Source organism: Amblyomma americanum, chromosome 4 (genome assembly GCF_052857255.1).
Source record: "Amblyomma americanum isolate KBUSLIRL-KWMA chromosome 4, ASM5285725v1, whole genome shotgun sequence".
Lineage (NCBI taxonomy): Eukaryota > Metazoa > Arthropoda > Arachnida > Ixodida > Ixodidae > Amblyomma > Amblyomma americanum.
The window spans coordinates 120,508,375-120,528,090 of NC_135500.1; the positions used below are offsets into that span (position 1 = coordinate 120,508,375).

The following is a 19,716-nucleotide window of genomic DNA, read 5'->3' on the forward strand; positions in this document are numbered from 1 at the left end:
AAAGTCAAGGGCCAAAGCCAAAGCGTCTTCGTGTCTTGGTCGCGCGCGCCATATCGCGGAAAAACCGAAGGTCGACTACTGAAAGAAGGATGAACTAAACGCGCCTCCGAGATTGCTATTATTGTTGTCAAGCTCAGAGGCCCCAAAAGAAATTTTTTTAATTTTTTAATATCAACAATCAATGCCTTTACTCTTCAGATCTAGCAAATTTGAAAAAGTAATGCATTATTTTACAACAAACATTTACAATTAGAATCGCATCACTTAATTTTATGCTCTGTTGCGTGTCGTCTGCTACAGAGCTTTCGGTTGCCATTGTGACAACACGGATAAAGTGAGGTAGACGAAGCAGCACTGCGCGCGCCGGAATCAACAACGGCCTAATTAGCACATGGCGGCAAGTGTCAAAACGACTCCTGGCTCTTATTCGAGTTCGAACTTGAAATGAACGCACCTTTCGGTGTCTACATACGTGTGAAGTGAACGATCATTACCGCTTACAGATCACACCGGAGAACTGCCTAAGAGCACGGTAAGTTTGCCGAGAAGTTGTACGTACTTCCTTTACACTTTTTAAATCAATAATTTGACACAACTAAATGCACTTGCCTTGACAGATCGCGCGAAGTTATAACAATATCATATTTTCTCTAGCGCCACCCTCTATGTCCTAGCTGGCGCTTCAGAATACCCGGGCTTATATTATTAGAAAAGCTTAGGCCACACGACGTCGTTTAACGGTCACTGCTAATGTGTGCGCACTAATCGCTGCCACCGGCGCTTAGCTATGTAAGAAAAATATCGTATAAATATCCGCCTTTGGCGCGTTTCATCTGGAAAAGCACGTAAAAGACAAGAATCCTCGATGCACAGCGGTAAAACCCTGGTAGCGCACTAAATGCGTCAGTGTTGATTTCCGTGGCACACTGTAATATGCCATCGATGCGTGCTTGCAGACGAATTGGTCCCTTAGAGTGTGCATACGTCGCTCGTCGAATGCCCGTCGCTCAGAGAAAAATCGGAACAAAATTCTCCAGACTTAACCGCTGACTTGTTTGCGCAGGGCCTGCGGAGTCAAAACGACAGCTCGCGCCAGCTCTTGTTGGCGGCAGAATAAAAAAAAAAAATCAGACAGACGCGAAACGCGCCGCGGTGGCTCAGTGGTTTGTTTCGCATCTTGCGTTTGTCTGATTTTTTACCAGTTCGTCTGCAAGCACGCATCGATGACATTACAGCGCGCCACGGAAATCAACACTGACACATTTAATGCGCTCCCAGGGTTTTACCGCTATGCATCGAGGTGCCTCGAATGCCTCGATGCAGAGCGCGCGTCAGCCGTATGGCGGCGCTGTCAGATGATCCTCTAGCAGACGACACGCAGGCGGCACAGAATTTTCTTGTGACTGCCGTTACAGCAAAAAGTATGCCTTCTGGTGCGCTGTCTCTTATATTATTTGTTTGGTGTGTTTAGTGTTACCGTTTGACAAGTGACGCGTCGATGACTGCAGTTGCCGGAGGGAGTAGGGAGTGAAACTGCATTGCTGTTGCGTTCCGTTTTGCATGTCCAGTCAGCGAAACAAGAAGCCTGGTGTTTCGTTCCATGAAATTCGTGCCGACTTAGATCTCCAGGAAAGATGTCTCAAGGTAATTCGAAGAAAAAAACCGGCAAACAAACACAACATCAAATTATTCTGCAGTTCATAGCTTGCATTTCCAGCCAAGGAAATGCTACTGTAGACAGTTTGACTACCCACCAAGACAGGGGTGGACTCTTTTAACTGACGTCAGTGCTCCTAAGAGTGTTACAGGGCCTCAAGAACATCGTAGATATCATACTCAAAGACCGAACACATCTTCAGAGGCCACTGGACACATGCTTGCTCTATAGTGTGAATAAAATCGCGGGTTTGCCTGTCCTGACCGGTGAGAACGAGGACAGCGGCATATGCAAGAAGTTCGTCAAACCGTTGCTAACAAACCATGCACTTGACATAACAGACAAGAACGCAGTTGCGAAGATGTACAACAAGAAACCTTTTTCCCGAAAATTATTGAAACTGCAGTAAGAAACGATTTCCGCCGCCTTCATCACACCGACGCATGCCATTTTTCCTTGTAAGTGCGCACGTAACTGTGCCTTCAAGCGGTTTTTTTTTAATATTCACACGTTTCTCGGCATGTCTGATACTCCCCTTGTTCTAGTTGTCATTTCATCAACGCACGTGCTTGTCATTTGGAGAAATCCGCGGTCAGTCAGGCCTGCTGTGTTACTCCCGACGTCACTGTGCGCGTGTGAATCACACAGGAACCTAGTAAGCTGTGTTTCTAGCGAAAAGAATAGAGAAGAGGGGCATGGGTTTATTTGAAATTTGTCAGTGTTACCAATGGAGGTACCTTTCGGCGAAAGCTCGTCGGAAAAATGACCAGAAACAGCGCAGCTAGGCTGCCCTCCAAGATCTGCTTCACCCGATCGAAACATCTCTCGCAATACTCCACAGCAAAATTGCAACAAAGGCGCGCTTCGCAAAGTTCTAAGAATATTAGATATGAGGGTTGTGCCCCCTGCGGGCCAGCGACCCCCCAGGCAAGTTACCGCGACGTCTCAGCTTCCATCCATTAATTGAGCGCCATATGCAGTCATCCTTTGCCACGGGTCACCTGGCTACAGTTGAGAGCTCAGGTAATTCCGGACTTCGTCCAGTCCTTATTCTATCTCAAGGATTATTTTCCCCTTTTGCTTGTCCGAAGTAGTTTATTTCTTGCCATTGACAGCAGTACGATGTATACGACCGTGCATCATGCAGTGTAAATACTTATTTTGCGGCATTTCTAGCCACTTCAAGCACTTGCTGCAATATGGATGTTTCGAAAACGTTCCTTCTGTTGTAAGCCGTCCGAAAGTTACTGGCTATGCAGCAGACAGAAGGTCCTAACGGCATGATAGAACGGGGCGCACAGCACGCTTTTAGATTTCGAAATCGAAACTGATGATCCTCTTTCAGTAATATATGGAAGTCAGCTTAGACTTTTTAAGTATTTGCTGCACGCTAAGACATCCCAAAACATGTTTTTTGTCGTTAGCGAACTAAAATTTGTTGCTCAAAACTCCAAAAACGGATGAAACAGCATGATCTGGTGTCGCACATCGCAGTCTCCCAGCCATTGAAACCGAAATTGAGGGTCATCTTTTAGCGCCGCCTAGCGGCCAGTCTGCGCAATGTCGAGGCGATCTAGGGGGGGGGGGGGGGGGGGCATTGAAATCGAGGAGACGCTTCAGGCATGTTCTTCAGGAGGCATTGATCTTGGATTCTTGTCTTCTACGTGCTTTTCCAGATGAAACGCGCCGCGGTGGCTCAGTGGAACACCCGCCGCGGTGGTTCAGTGGTTAGGGCGCTCGGCTACTGATCCGGAGTTCCTGGGTTCGAACACGACCGCGGCTGATGCGTTTTTATGGAGGCAGATACTGCGTCATTTCCGTTCCCCAAAAACCAATTATTACTGTTATTAAACGCTAAGGCGCCAGTGTGCTGTGCGATGCCAGTGCTCATTAAAGATCCCCAGGTGCTCGAAATTATTCCGCAGCCCTCCACTACGGCACCTCTATCTTCCTGTCTTATTTCTCTACCTCCTTTATCCCTTCCCTTACGGCGCGGTTCAGGTGACCGCCGATATATGAGACAGATACTGCGCCATTTCCTTTCCCCCAATATCAATCATTATTATTATGGCTCAGTGGTTAGAGCGCTCGGCTACTGATCCGGTGGACCCGGATTCGAACCCGACCGCGGCAACCGCGTGTCGATGGAGGCGAAACGCTAAGGCGTCCGTGTGCTGTGCGATGTCAGTGCACGTTAAAGGTCCTCAGGTGGTCGAAATTATTCCGGAGCCCTCCACTACGGCACCTCTCCCTTTCTTCTTTCACTCCCTCCTTATATATCCCTTCCCTTACAACGCGGTTCAGGTGCCTGCTGATATATGAGACAGATACTGCGCCATCTCCTTTCCCCACAAAACCAATTTAATTTAAAAACAGACCTCTTTCTTCTTTTCTTCTTTCACTCCCTTCTTTATCCGTTCATGTGTCCAACGATATATGAGACATACTTCGCCATCTCCTTTTCCCCAAAAACCAATTATTGTTATTACTCCCTGCACTCCCCGACCTTTTGGGGGCGAAAGATTCCGCTGAAATTTAAATTAAATCCTTCGCCCCCCCCCCCTCCCATAAATTTCAGCGGAATCCTTCGCACCCCCCCCCCCCCATAGGTCGGGGGAGTGCTGTTTTTAAATTAAATTGGTTTTTTGGGGGAAAGGAGATGGCGCATTATTTGTCTCACATATCAGCGGACACCTGAACCGCGTTGTAAGGGAAGGGATAAAGGAGGGAGTGAAAGAAGAAAGGAAGAGAGAGGTGCCGTAGTGGAGGGCTCCGGAATAATTTTGACCACCTGGGGATCTTTAACGTGCACTGACATCGCACAGCACACGGACGCCTTAGCGTTTTTCCTCCATAAAAACGCAACCGCCGCGGTCGGGTTCGAACGCGGGAACTCCGGATCAGTAGTCCGGAGTTCCTGAAAATGAAAAATTGGTTTTTTGGGAAAGGAAATGGCGCAGAATCTGTCTCACATATCGGCGGACACCTGAACCGCGCTGTAATGAAGGGATAAAGGAGGGAGTGAAAGAAGAAAGAGGTGCTGTCGTGGAGGGCTCCGGAATAATTTCGAGCACCTGGGGATTTATAGCGTGCGTTGGCATCTCACAGCACACGGGCGCCTATAGCGTTTCGCCTCAATCGAAACGCAGCCGCCGCGGTCTGGTTCGAACCCGGGAACTCCGGATCAGTAGACGAGCGCCATAACCACTCAGCCACCGCGGCGGGTAAAGATTCCGCTGCCGGTACAGCTGTTGCGAAACCGCCACAATTTGTTGGTCCAGCATGCATCGCTGCATATACGATGCATATCGATTGATTCTCGCCAACTGAAACAGGTATCCGGCACAAACGCGGCAAAATAATAAAATAAACTCTAAACTCGATCCACCGCGCTGTATGAAATTATAGCGCGAACAAGTCGACGGTTGAGAATTGATAATTTTGAAGCGAAAAGCTTCACTACCCTAGTCAACACCGCGCTTCGCGCGAGCACGAGTCGGAGCACGAGTGACGTCACGCACGGCGCAGGTGGCCGCCGCCTACTCCGTCGCCTTTTCTCTCTCTCTCGCTCCCTTGTCACACCGAGCCACAGGTGTTCCGCCACTGCACTGCGCAGCGCCGCTCCTTTTCTCAAAATGCAACTTTCAGTTTTCTCTATCTTCTTTCCCTCCCTCCTTTATCCTCTCCTTCATGGCACGGTTCGGGTGCCCACCGAGATATGTGAGACGGTTACTGTGTCATTTCCTTTCCTCAAAAACCGAACAAAACAAGTTAGCCGACGGCGTTCATAGAGTTCATAGACAACTTTGCAAAGGCTGTTCATTTTCACGCAAGGAAAGGCGCACAACCGGCTCCGTGGGTCAGTGGAGACCTCAATCTCGCTTTCATGTACATGGCGTTGGCGTCAAAAGCCTGCTGATTGGTCGCGAGAGATTGATCACCAAATGAACGTTGCGGCCTAGGTATTGCTGCAGTGCCACATGTCAGCCACAACGCTGTCAGCGCTAATTCATTCATTCCACATCTCTCTCTCACCACGAATCAAAGCACGAATGAGGCGTCCACATATCCAGGGTGCCAGTTATGCGCCCTTCCTTTGCTCAAAGCCATCGCCGTCTAGAACATTGCCAACGCCAAAGCACACAGTGAACGCCGATATCTTTCGCTTTGTATATCCTGAATTAGCTGAGCTAATCCACATTAATTTTTTTATCTGACCGATACGCAACGCTCAGTATATGATTACAAATATTATATTGTTTCTGTTTATAACACAGCACGTACCAGACAATAATAATAATGGTTTTGGGGGAAAGGAAATGGTGCAGTATCTGCCATTTATCGTTCGGCACCTGAACCGCGCCGTAAGGGAAGGGATAAAGGAGGGAGTGAAAGAAGAAAGGGAGAGAGGGGCGCCGTAGTGGAGGGCTCCAGAATAATTTCGACCACCTGGGGATCTTTAACGTGCACTGACATCGCACAGCACACGGGCGCCTTAGCGTTTTGCCTCCATAAAAACGCATCACAAAATATTACGAATCCAGTTATTAACACCCGACGGCATTTTTTGGAATCTATACGTAGTCCTACGCACTCAACCATCAGCCAACGGCACCTTTCTTCCATTCCTTTCTCAGTCCCTAGGAGTTACCCCATACCTTACGGCGCGGTTCAGATGTCCGCCGAGATGTGAGACAAATACTGCGTCATTTCCTATCTCCAACAAAAAATCAAAAAATTTCTGTGGCGAGCTTCCTAGAGGTGCATCAGGTGGTTTTCCACGTCGTAAGCTGGATCTGCTTTTCGTGTGAACGGAGTGCTCGCATGAGTCCGTGTGCCCAAGTGGAGCATAGTCTTGTTCCAAGAGAGAAGTTACTGGGAGTGCTTGGCGGAAAAAATTCCAGTCGGGAAGTTTGGCTTGTGCTATGGGGCGATGTATAAGGAATGCGGCCGCCGCGCGTCTCGAGTGGACGCGCCTCATTTCGGCACCGGCAATTTTCGCCCGGATTACCGAAAAATTCCTTACGATTGCGGAAATTTTGCTTCAGCTAGACGGATAACATCTCCCGGCACCCGAAGACACCGCTCTCGACCAGGTGGGCCAACTTTCGGGCTTTTTAAGCCCATTTATGTCTTCATCCCGTGGGAGCTCCAGCTAGGCCTAAAGCCAAGTATCCGGTCTCCAGCGTTCTCCGCGGACGCCATGGCGGCCTCCGCTCGCCGCGGGTACGATCCCGAGACGATGGCATGGTCTGAAGTCGTCGCAGGCGCCCTGTCTTCGCCTGTAACTTCCACTCCTATGCAGGAAATAGAAAGTTTTTTCTCGTTGGTGGCACTTCCTAAACGGCAGCAACGCCCGAACACCTCGGCGGTCAACGGACCCCCCGTGAGTGCCGCTGTTCCAACCCTCAGCTCTCGCAACCAGTGAGATCGAAGAAATGGCGGCCCACTGCTATGCCTTGACTAGCTCCGCAAAGAAGATTTCACGATCGTCATCAAGCCCAGAGTGACGATCTCCCTGAAGATGGCCCTGCAGAACGGTGAGCTTGGTGCTTTGCTCTCCGCCCAAGTAAATGCCTCTTCGGTGGACACACTTAGTATCTTGTCCATTTGGGACCAGAATACCATCATAGCCACCACCCAAGACGCCAATGAGGTGTACGTGCTCGCTTGTGAATTTACACTTAATACTTCGAAAGGCTCCATCCCGATGGTCGGTCACGCCAAATTTGTCAACGGTGAAGTCTGCAGCGGGATTATTACGGTCCATGAGCGGGAAATTTCAACCACCCTGAAATCCCAAGTCCAGTGGCGCGGAGGAGAGATGGGAGGAGAGATAGCTTTCATCCGCAAGCTGGGGAAGTCGACGATTGCCCTGCTCACCTTCGTGGGGCACAGAGTACCGCGTTACGCGCACTATAACAGTGTGGTGACTGTGGAGCGCGAATATAAGCGGACTATATATTGCCGCGTGTTATCGCTGCGGACACTGCGGCCAAACGGTCGCAGTCCTCGAAGACGGCAACACGCGTGGCTTCCCACGAGCGTACTCCTTCCTGCATTGTCTGCCGTGCCGTCCATCTTACGGACTCGCAAAACTACAAAGCCAAATTCCAACGGCTGCAACAACCAGGCAACACGACCGGTCAAAGAAAACAACCTCAGAGTGCAGTGGCCCCGGGTCCTGGCAACGCTCCGAAAGTCCCCCCCCCCCCCCCCCACCTAGCAACAAGATATAGTGCAAGGCATAATCGGACAAGCGCCACCAGCGGGCGCCTTGCCCGGGCGTACCCCCAAGCCTGCTCGATCAACTAATCAGAAGGCGTCACGTGATCCAGGTTCCCCCGTATTCCAAAACGGGGATTTTCCGGCTCTCGTGGGCCCTCCGCCTGGCGCGCCAAAGACAACACAGCCCAAGGTAGGCAGCTGAGATGGGCCTCCTCCGCCTCCCCATATTCCCCTACCTTCTCCTCCACCAAACCTCCCCCCCCCCCCCTTAACTCTGACGTCGCGGACCACCGCCGCGAGCTCGAGACTCTCCAGGCACAAGATGCTCAACTCCATGCCAAAATTAACGCGCTAGAAACGGCTCGGTCCTACCCGCCCACTGCCCATGGTTAGTTCCGGAACCGATGCAAGAAGTGCCGGCGTACCCGAAACCCTCTAGGTCTGACGTGTTTCACCGCCCTCGAAAATGCCCTCGCCCAATTAACGACTCAGATGTCCAATTTTGGCCAAATACAAGACAACCGGCTCAAAGCAGTCACGGCCACAGTTACGGCCGCCGGCCAATATAAGATCTGGCTAGAGTCAGACCCTCGGCTTCTCCGCCGAATGGGACCCCTCAAAGACGCGAACCGCTCATCAATATTCAACCGACCCATTGATCGAACCGAACTCTCGAAGGAGCCGGAACCGCTCCCGCTGCAGGTGACGCGTAACCTGTTCCGGCTCTCCAAGACAATCTCCCTTCAAATAAGCATAGATGCGTCCCCTCGCACCTAACCCCCTAGAGGACGCCGCCTTCTCAAGCTCTTCCCCTTGTACAATGGAAGCAAGCTCTTTCCCTTGTACAATAGAACATTCTGGGTTTCAAAGACGGGACCAAACGCGCCAACTTAAGGGCGTACATTGACAACATCGAACACCCCGCCGCAGTCCTTGCGTTGCAATAAACCGGGGATGCGGTCAATCTCTCGGGCTATAGTACTTTTCAACGAGACCCGTTCACCTGTCTCCTAGTCCATAATGCTTACACAGCGCAGGAGGTTAATCTCGACCTAAATCTGGAATATCCGTACGTGATGGTTTCTGTCCTCCCTCTACGGCGAACAGATAGCCCCGCACACATCCTTAATATCTTAACATCTTTAGCGCAGCGCTAAGGATCGCGGGTCGCTAGCCCCCATGATAGCGGGCGATTTTAACGCGCCCTGTCCCATATGTGGGACTATCGCAAGGAAGAGCCGCGTTGTCGTAAGTTGGCGGAACTTATATCTATGCTGGGCATCACTCTTCTAATCGACCCGGTCCACCCAATACGTGTAGGGAATTCCGTCACTCGGGGCACGTACCTGTCCCGACTTTACCCTCTCGAAAAACATCCGACGCGCAGAGGAACAACACTGAGAACACCCGCGGTAGCGACCACTGCATATACTGAACACTGTCATTTACACTCGACCCTTGCGCACTGGCGGTGGGCGGGCTCCCGGTAACGGTAACGCGGCATACGCTAAAGGTGTCTATCGTCTGGCGCAGTCTTTCTTTGAATTAGTGGCTACCAATGCCTGCCCGGCGCGTCGCGGTCAGAGGCTGCAAAGCCCAACTCTTGAGGGGTGGTAGTTCCCTCACTACACATGCTTTCGCATTCAGACTTTAAGTGCCCTCAAAATTTTCGTCTGCGTTCTTTAAGATCTAATAAAACATCGGTACTGGTTTGCATTTCTTTTTTTGTGATTACTAAAATACTGGTTTCACCCACGCGCACAGTTTTGGGGAAGGCTGGCTGAGCAACCGAAAAAAAGGGCTGCGCCTCCTGGCGGCTGAAGCAGCAACCGATCGCTTGTGAGCAAGTTTGCACAGTTTTCCGAAGATGCCGTTTTGTCTGCTCATTAAAATTGAACTAAAGAAAAAAAAAAGCCATCGCTCCTGTGACTGAAACGCAGCAAAAATGCGACAGTAACTTCAAAACAAACGAGCAACTTCCCAACCACCAAGCCGGGCTTTCGGTTGCCCTTCGTCCGGCAGGTGAACGGCCTGTCGGATCAGCTGCTTGGATCGCTTCTGCAAAACTTTACTCGTTGCCGACAGCAGTTTGTTGTTAATTCCAGAAAATGTAGGCAAGCACCGGTGTCCAATTAAAGAACGTAGACAATAAATCATATGCTACCTTGTAAGCGATGCTAATTGCTCTAGATCAGGAAAGTGGTTTGCGCAAAGAAATTTTAAAAAATCTAAAGTTCCTTGATAATTTCATATTATCAATTGGCTTTACAAAAATCTAGGGTGCCTCGATGCAGCACAAAAATCCGGATAGACTCGCCATCTTCTGGGAAGAAAAAAAAAAGCCCAGGTTAACATCTCATCTTTCCGGCAGACGGCGATACTTGTCCACGCTTACAGCGTTGGCCCGAGTTGGCGAGCCGAAGCCCGAATTCTCTCCCTTCCCCATCCCACTGCAAGTGTCGGGCGAGGCGGGCAGCCGGGTTCGCGAGGAGTCAGCTGGAGCCGTCTCGCGGACCTCGCGGACCGACACGCGACGTCCCTTTACGTATATGAACTCGTACCGTCTTCCTCATACGTCGAACCACTGCAAAACCTAGCACTGTACTGCTAAAATGAAGCAGAAATATTGCGACAGCTTTGCGAAATCGTATTCGAATAAAATGGCCAGTGGCCTACACAGAGGCGCCAAATGCCAAACAGTTATATGCACCGCATAAAACGCGTGCGCTCCAAGTTTTTGGAACGTGGGTAAGTTACATCAAGCATGCAGAAATGGAACAGCGGTGGTGTTTGACGCTCGAGATAGCTGCAGTTGAGAATACCGCGGCACAGGCAACAGACTACGTTTGCGACGCTGTATTCCAATGTTCGCATCGATCTGTCGATCATTCAAACTAGCTACGCAACGTCCGTATCTACATACCGCGCGCTGTGCCGTATCAACAACGAGACGTGAACTTTGCATAAGGTGTGCTTTTGCGTAGGATAACGAACGCGCCGCCGGTTGTGGCACACACACTAGTTCGGCGATTTTTTTTTTTTTCATTCTTTCCATCAACAGCAGGCCGTACAGCAACAGCAGACGCGCAGCAGCACACGCACTGCTAAACACACAAAAATATAACGGGTTTCTTGCCTACTCTCGAAACGGCACGCACAAACCTGTTAGGACACAACAAAATTACTCGCTCACCTCAGCGGCACTGCGCGTGAAATTCGTTTGAACAAAAATCATACCTCGCGAACGTACGATTTCTACAGTTTGCCTCTTTTTCTTGGTCTGTTGAAATCCTGGGTTGAGAATGTCTTCCTGTTTTGTCGTAATGGCGGACAATGATCCGTTTTGAGAGTGTATTCGAAAAAGAAAATCAGAGACGTCTTGTAAAGGGTTACGATGCTACATTTGGAGAACGCGTAGACAGGGAAAATAATTGCGCGATGGCTAATTCACTCGCCGTGGCGAAGGTGAGCCGATCTCTCCGCTGTCTCGATCGTATGACATGGACTAGAGGTTATCCACTTCTGCTTTGGCTGGCAACCTTTTTAGGCCTAAGGAGCACGTAAACATTTATACCGCCGAGTATCCGGCGTTTTTCCTCGTGTACCGTGTTCGCAGAGAAGCCATTTCGCGTTTCAAGCGCTTTCGCAGTGGTAGCGTTACACCGGGATCAGCGGCTACATGTGTGCTGTGTCACCTTTGGGCGCCGATGTCTGTCCGTGTCTAAGCCTAATACGGCGCTGTGTATACGGAAACGTCGGACGGATAGACCGTTGCGCTGCGTTAAATTGTGTTGGTAATGTTTCCGTGGGTCATAATCTTCCATTTAATTACGCTGCATTGTCGCGCCGCGGCTTGGAAGCGATCGGTTTGGGCCTGCTCCACTTGCGCTTGACTGCTAGTAGCCGGATCGACGGTGACGGACGGATGCACGGCAGCGAGCGTCAGTTTGGCTATCTGCTACCGATTTGCAAAGCGTGTCGTCACTGCGTGTCAGAATGGTCACGCAGTGCCTGCGAGTGACACGCGTCTTTCATTCTTTTCGCTATTGACATGTTTCTTCTGGCGTGGAAATGAGCCGAGTGCGAAGAGTGTTTCACCGTACTCGGATTGCCCCTTTGGCAACTGGTTCATGCAGGCGGTACTCACGTATTCCTGACTGGGACGCCAATGTTTACGGCCTCGAACTCGTGCGAGTCACCTGGAACCGCTGCAGCAAGTTCTTGCTTGCTCCGTACTTATTCAAGGCGGGAATGTTGTTGAACATCGTCTCAGTTGGATACCTGACGTAAATGGTGCGCTGTGCAACGACGGGTCATCTCTTTCGGTGAGTTTTCCGAGCGCACCGGTGGGGAGTACTTGTTTTACGGCCAACATGGTGGGTAGTGCCAGTTTTTAACGTCGGAAGGATTTCCTTCAGCAGCACTAATGCTTCAGTTCGCAGTGCCACTTTTTATTTGCGTTGGACTCTCAACTAGTTACGCCACTGCTTTATTAATGCCATCGTGAAAAGTGCATTGCTGGTAGTAGCACCCAGTGCGGCTGCATGTTGTAGCGTCTGGAATTATGTGCCCATGCATAGTGAAATCAGCAGTGGAAGAATGAATCTGCCAGATACGGTGTTCTTTTATCCTTAACACTCATCTTATTTGTGCAGGAGGCCAAAGGCCCGGGGCCAAGCCTGAGCCCCGGCCCAGCGGCATGATGAATGGCGAGGGCCCCAGCGTGCCCATCACCACCCTTGCAGGCATCCAGAGCATCACTGAGCTGCTGCTGGAGTTGCCTTTGCCCTCGGCGCTGCCTGGAGCGGGTCCTGCCCGCTCTCTGCTGCCAGCTGCCCAGGCTGAGGAAGCCAGACGGGTGCTGGCCAGCGATGCCCGCCTCCTGCCTCCGCTGGTGGACGCCCTGGCCCAAGTCAACACTGACCACGTGGAGCTCAAGGATGGTGGGGACGGTGCTTTGCCACCTCAGGGCTGCTCGCCACTGCTCCAGCTGCTTGTGGCACGAGGACTGTTCAAGGGGCCCCCTCCCTGGCAGCAGCAGCCGCAAGGCTACAGCCCAGCACAGCTGTGCTCACCCGCAGAGGGGCTGGATGGGAGCCCGGGCTTCTTCCCTCCAACCCCTTTCACACCGCATCCGCCACTGCACGACCACTCAGTGGCTGGCATCCTGGACGGGACACCGTTCTCGCCCCAAGTGCCCAAGCAACTGCCCAACCAGAACTTTTACTCCAACGGAAACTGTGTGACACCGTGCGACAAGCGGACAGATTCGCCCATTGTGCATGTCAGTGTGCAGCCACCGACACAACAGCCGCCACTGCCGCTGCAGCAGCAACAGCCGCAACAGCAACAGCCGCAACAGCAGCAACAGCCGCAACAGCAGCAGCAGCAGCAACAGCAGCAGCAACAACAGCAGTGCCCAGTGCCGCCAGTTGCGCCGTGTGTTGCACCTGCACCCTGTGGTGGTGGTGGTGGTAGTGGTAGTGGTGGTGGTGTGGGAGTGCAAAACGCTGTGCCGCCGTCGCCCGTGTGCCCAACTGTGGAACGTGCAAACAGTGTTCCTGTTGTGAGCCCACCAGCACGGGAGGTGTCTAAAGAGGCTCCGAAAGAATGTGTGGTTAACAATGTGGACAGCAGACCAAAAGCCACTCGGAAGTCTGCACAACCTTCCCCAGCCAAGCAGAGTGTACAGGAAGCCACAACTCCAAAGACTGCGCAGGCGTCAAACAAAAACAAGGTTGTGAGAAACTCTGTGCGTGAAAACAGCCGAATACAGTCTTCGTCCGATGACGATGATGGTCCGCACGTAGTGGCACGCAAGCGACCAGCGCGCAAACAGCGGGAAAGTGTTGATGGGAAGACATCAAAAGGAAATGATCGCCGTAATTGTCACCGGCCTTCACCAACAAAAGAGAGGTCGAGCATGGACATGTACGCCAGTTCTCTGAGCGAGCGAGTGAAAAACAGGCGCAGAACCCACCAGAAGGCCAAGTATGCAGAGTCGCCAGTACATTCACATCACAGTGAGAGTGAACATTCAGCATTTGAGCCGGATGAAGAACCAAGCAGAGTGGCTCCTACACCCCAGCCGGTTAAAGAAAGGTCAAAGCCAAAGCCCAAGAAAATGAAAAAAGAGCCTGTTCCCGCACCACTATCGGCAGAGGAGTTAATGGAAAGCAATACCTACCAGCGCTTCTCGCGTACCGTCGAGGCCATCTTTGACTCGATGGAAGACCTTGACCTGACGCAAGAGTTGGATGACGAAGTTGGGTGCCCTCCGGAAGCACTAGTGACGGCCTCACTCTTGCGCCAGTTGTGCAACGAAGCAGCCAAGCTTAAAATCTTGCAAGCCACAAACCAAGTGCCACCAGAGCGACTTGTTCGACTGTTGTCCATATTGGAGCGCAATGTAGTGGATGGTGCCAAGCTCTGCCCTGTGGACCAAGAGGATCAGGAGGATGAGGAAGGTCGCCTGTATGCCGAGCTGACCATGGAGCGCATCACACGCTCAGCAGATGCTTCTTTGACCGCCCTGTACATAATGACTTCAGCCAACATGCCTAAGCGGGTCTTCTTGGAGGATCTGATTGAGCGTATTGTGATCTTTGCCAAGTTTCAGATTCAAAACACCATCTACCCAGTGTTTGACCCAGTCTACAAAGTGGACACCCGTGCGAAGGAAGGCTGCAATGCAAGACAAAAGCGAGCCCATGCAGCCCACAAAGTGAAGGAGCGTTCTGTGCTCCAGCTTTACAATCGGCTTCACGAGTTGGTGGGGCTGCTAGCAGAACTCTTGGGTCTGCAGACATTGACAGACACCCTGATTCTGCAAGTGTCCACCTTGGGCGTAGGGCCGTTCTTTGTCGAAGGAGTCAGCGAGCTGCAATTGCATGCCTTGCGTCTGGTGACCACAATTTTTGCTCATTACGACAAGCACCGGCAGCTCATTTTGGAGGACATCCTGGCCTCCATTGCACGCCTGCCTACCAGCAAACGGAGCTTGCGCAACTACCGCCTCAACTCAGAAGAGCACATCCAGATGCTGACAGCCTTGGTTCTCCAGCTGATCCACAGTGTTGTCAAGCTTCCCGAAGGTACCCCCGCACCAAGAGATTCAGCTGAGGGCAAGGACAAAACGCCAGCGGTGGACACAGATGTGCTGATCGTTACATCCTATGATGCGGCCGTGCACACTGCTGCCAATTTCCTGTCGGTGTTTCTGCGTAAGTGTGGCACCAAAAATGAGGACATGGACTACAGGCCAGTGTTTGAGAACTTTGTCCAGGACCTGCTAAGCACAGTGAACAAGCCTGAGTGGCCTGCTTCAGAGCTGATCTTGAGCCTTCTGGGGCGGCTGCTTGTGCAGAACTTTAGCAACAAGTCTCTCGACATGTCTCTGCGAGTGGCGTCTCTTGATTACCTAGGTGTAGTGGCTGCTCGACTGCGCAAGGATGCTGTAAACAGCCAGATCAAGAAAGAGACTGTGAAGGATATTCTCCGCCAGATTGAGGAGGACGAGGAAGACGACCTGCCCTTGACCAGTCTCTCCAAGGGTGCCCGTCCTATGGATGAGACTCAGCTGCTGCAGAGGGCCCTGCTTCACTACCTGGATGCCAACCTTGACAGTGATCCATCGCTGCAGTTCTCAAGGCGCTTCTACGTGGCACAGTGGTACAGAGATGCCATGGCTGAGGCTAAAGCAGACAAAAGCCACGGTGACGAGGAAAGCACCAAGACCCCCAGCAAGTCCAACAGCCGCACAAGCAAGGGCAAGGCAAGCCGTCGTAACTGTGAACCGGAGGATGTGGAGGACGAAGACGAGAAGAAATCCACTGCACCAAACGAGGAGCAGCAAGCCAAGCTTGCAGCTTTGGTAGAGGAGCGGAAGAAGTTTCTCTTGCACTTGGCCAAGCCTCAGGACTCTGGTAGTGGCTTCAAATCTGAGCAAGGCACATTAGACTATGCCACTGCAGAACTGATTTCACGTTTCTTGGCTTCTCGGCGGCCTTTCTCGCAAAGTTTTGACGTCTACCTCACTCAGATTCTCCGGGTGCTGAGTGAGTCTGCAGTGGCGGTACGCACCAAGGCCATGAAGTGTCTGACACTCGTTGTCGAGGCAGACCCGTCCATCTTGGGCCGGCCAGATATGCGTCAGGGTGTGCATGGGCGCCTTCTGGATCATTCCACGAGCGTCCGTGAGGCAGCTGTAGACTTGGTGGGGAAATTCATTCTAGTGCGGCCAGAGCTGACTCACAAATACTATGACATGCTAACGGAGCGCATATTAGACACGGGTGTCAGTGTTCGGAAGCGAGTCATCAAAATCCTCAAGGATGTGTGCCTTGAGCAGCCAGAGTTCGAGAAGATCCCAGAGATATGTGTCAAGATCATTGGGCGTGTCAATGATGAGGAAGGCATCAAGAAACTGGTTGGTGAGGTGTTCCAGAGCATGTGGTTCACACCCCAGAACAGTGAAGAACGCCTCTTGCAGAAAGTGCGTCACATCACCCACGTTGTGGCCGCGTGTCGCGAGATGGGCCTCGACTGGTTTGAGCAGTTGCTAGGTGGCCTCTTGAAGGATCGGGAAGATGGCCAGCGCAGAGGCGTGCTCGAGTCCTGCCGCCAGATTGTAGACTGTCTAGTGGAGCGACTGCTGCGGCTGGAAGAAGGCGCTGCCTCGTCGCAACACCTGGTAGCTTGCTTAGGCACCCTGTACCTGTTCAGCCGCATCCGACCCCAGCTGCTGGTGCGCCATGCACACACTATCCAGCCGTACCTGAGCATGCGTGTCTCGGGTCCACAGGACTATCAGGTGCTCCAGCATGTCACTCGCTGTCTCGAGCTAGTTGTGCCCCTCATGGAGCACCCAAGCGAATCGTTTCTGGCACAGATCGAAGAAGACCTGGCCAAGCAGCTCATACGCAACGCAATGGCTATCCTCTCGGCTAGCGTGAGCTGCCTTAGTGCTGTGGTGAATCGGGTGACACACAACTATCCCCTGGTGCGTGACATGTTTCACAAGTTTTTCATGCTGTTATGCTTGGTGCGACGTGAACATCAGGCAGGTCGCTCATACAGTCGCCAGAGTCTGCAGCGCTGCCTTTACACACTGGGGCTGCTGTGTCGGCACTTTGACTTCGAACACCTGGAGCCTACCCCAGACGGCTCTGCAGAGCCTGCTGAAGATGCTGACCAGCCCCTGAAACAACGAGTCTTTGCAACCATGCTGTACTTCACCGAGCACGAAGACGAGGACATCAGACAGAGAGCGCTCACGGGCCTAGGCTTCATGCTTGTCCGCCAGTATGACTTGATGCTAGGTCCTGAGGTGAAGGAGCTGTACAAGCACCTACTAAGCAGCCCCCTAGCACCTCCTGCAGCTAGGGTGCAAGTGCTCAAGAATCTGACTGCCTATCTCATGGAAGAGGAAGCCAAGATGATCCGCCGTGACGCAGAATGGAGCAAGCTATCGAAAGGGGAAAACCTTAAGGAGATGGGTGACGTGTCCTCGGGAATGGCCAGTACAGTGGTGCAGGTCTACCTCAAGGACATCCTAGCAGCAGCTGCCCATCCAACACTAGCTGTGCGTCGTGCCGCACTGCAGGTATTGCAGTTGGTGCTGGGTCAAGGCCTTGTGCATCCTGTCCAGATGGTCCCACACCTGGCCTGTCTGGGCACTGACGATGACAAGCTGTTGCGCACCAAGGCAGACCAGTTGCTGCAGGACTTGGAGAAGAAGTACCCGGGCTTTGTCCAGATGAAGGCCCATGCTGGCATGCGCCTCTCGTTTGAGATGCACCGATCCGCCCAGGAGCCGGGCTCTCTCGTACGTGGCTACCGCTCTGAAGAGGCACCCGTCAGCCGCAATGGCTTCCTCTACTCCGTGCTCAGAGCAACCAGGCAGAGCCGGCGTGCCTTCCTGTTGTCTCTGCTCAAGCTCTTTGATGAACAGGCACGGGTACCTCTCGCGGAGCTGCTCTATGTGGCCGACAACATAGTGTACTTTCCGTATCAAGTGCAAGATGAGCCGCTGTTTGTCATGCATCACATCGACGTCTTGCTGTCAGTGGCAGGTTCCAACCTGTTGCAGAGTTTTCGCGAGGCACTGTTGACTCGTGACGGAGCGACTCGGACAGAGGATGAGGACGAGGAAGATGATGATGACCTGGAAGCCCTGATATCGAGGCTGCCATCTGACTTGACTCCTCTCCAGGAGAGCATGCAGGCTGCGCAGGGCTGCATCTTGCTTCTGTTCGTCAAACAGACTCTCAAGGATACGTACGGTTTCACCGACAGCCGCATTCAGCAGTATTCGCCCAACGAGGCCGCCAAAACGTACGAGAAGGCCCTAAACCGGCGCTCGGGGGTTCGGTTTAATCCAGAGCCCACGCTGCAGTTCTTGGCAGCTGAAGATGAGGTGCAGCCGACTGGAGAGGAGCTCTGCCGCCGCTACCTCGACTTTAAGCAGCTGATGCTAACCATCGACCCAGATGAAGACGATGATGACCAGGACGCGGGACAGCCCCGGCCCCCAGCAGCTCCCACGACCGCGGCCCCAGCCACAGACGACGGTGCTGCTCCAAACACTGCTGCTCCTAGCACGACAACTGCTCCTGCGGCGCCCCCCACGACAGCACAGCCAACGGTTGCCGTGGCAACCCCGGTGCCACGGCAGCGGTTGTCAACGCCTGGCCATCGTGGACGGCCCCCAGGTCGGACTTCCAAAGGTGCTGCTGCAGTGAGTGACAAAGCAAAGAAAAAGCCCCGCAAAAAGCGAAAGCGGGTCATCTGCTCTGACGGGTCTAGTGACAATGAGGACAGTGACCCGTCGTTCTGTGGTGATTGACTGCGTGTATGTCTTTTTGTAAAATGGGGCCTTGTACAGCTTTACGGGAAGGGTCGTGGAGTCTATTTTGTAGGGTGCAAACAATGGCAGAGGCGGGAGACTAAACAAAAAGACTGTTGCTCTCGTCATCCTCTCCGGTGCATTGTTTTTTCTCCGCGGGACCATCACCACATGCCGCGATCTCCTCTCATCTGCGTCCTTGCCTCGGGTGGTGTCTGCAGCAGTTGGTTCTTGCTCTCCTAACTTATTTATTGTAGACAGTCATTTCAAATTTACTTTCATGTGGCTGTTGAGCCCTCACGGGCCAAGTTGGTTGTCACCTCCTGATCTGTACATTGGCCGCTCATCCTTCACTGTCATCTACAAGGCATCCCTGTACATAAAAACTTGTGTGGCTCCCTCGCTTCCCTGATTTGCATACCTCTTTTGTAGAGCACGAAGAGCTGGTAATATTAATGTTTGCAAACAGAATATCATGTACAGGTTACGCAGGTGATGAAAACATCCATCTTTTTCAGCAGTTTTCATTGAGCTCATTCCTTGTTTTACATTCACTTCAGTATTGAAAAGCTGTTTTAACCTTTGCTGCCGCGCCCTCAAAACAGGCTTGTTCCATACAGATGTGTACATTAATGTCTCCACTGTGGCATTGGCCACAGTCATCTGGAGTTTTAGGGCAACTGAAACTACAGCCTTCCTTTGCTTTCTGCAGTTAAAAAATGTTGAGACTTATTTATGATTTCTTTTCTATGTATATGACTTAACGTCTACCATTAAAAAGGCACTATTTGACATACACACTTGTGCAGAGTGTTTTCTGGACAGAGAAATGTGTGGGAACTGAACCAAAAGCTTGCACATTTCACATCTAGCTGCTGTTGGGAAATTCGAATGATACATGGGCATTTAAAAATGAAATGAACTGAGAATACGGATGCTCGGATGGAAATTTTGATCTGAAAGCTGAAATTGTGTTTCAGTGGGT

At 51.9% G+C, this 19,716-nt stretch overlaps 1 protein-coding gene across 1 annotated transcript; it reads left to right on the plus strand.

Moving 5' to 3' along the window:
• Positions 1–11,189: 11,189 nt before the first annotated feature.
• LOC144128297 (nipped-B-like protein A) lies at positions 11,190–19,527 on the plus strand. The gene is made up of 3 exons (XM_077661607.1): positions 11,190–11,350; positions 12,022–12,210; positions 12,541–19,527. The coding sequence occupies exon 3, from the start codon at positions 12,585–12,587 to the stop codon at positions 18,729–18,731; it is 6,147 nt and encodes a 2,048-aa protein (XP_077517733.1). The 5' UTR covers positions 11,190–11,350; positions 12,022–12,210; positions 12,541–12,584; the 3' UTR covers positions 18,732–19,527.
• The last annotated feature ends 189 nt before the right edge of the window (positions 19,528–19,716 follow it).

Coding starts and splice junctions, on each gene's coding strand:
- LOC144128297 (XM_077661607.1), top strand. CDS start 12,585: ATGATGAATGGCGAGGGCCCCAGCGTGCCCATCACCACCCTTGCAGGC.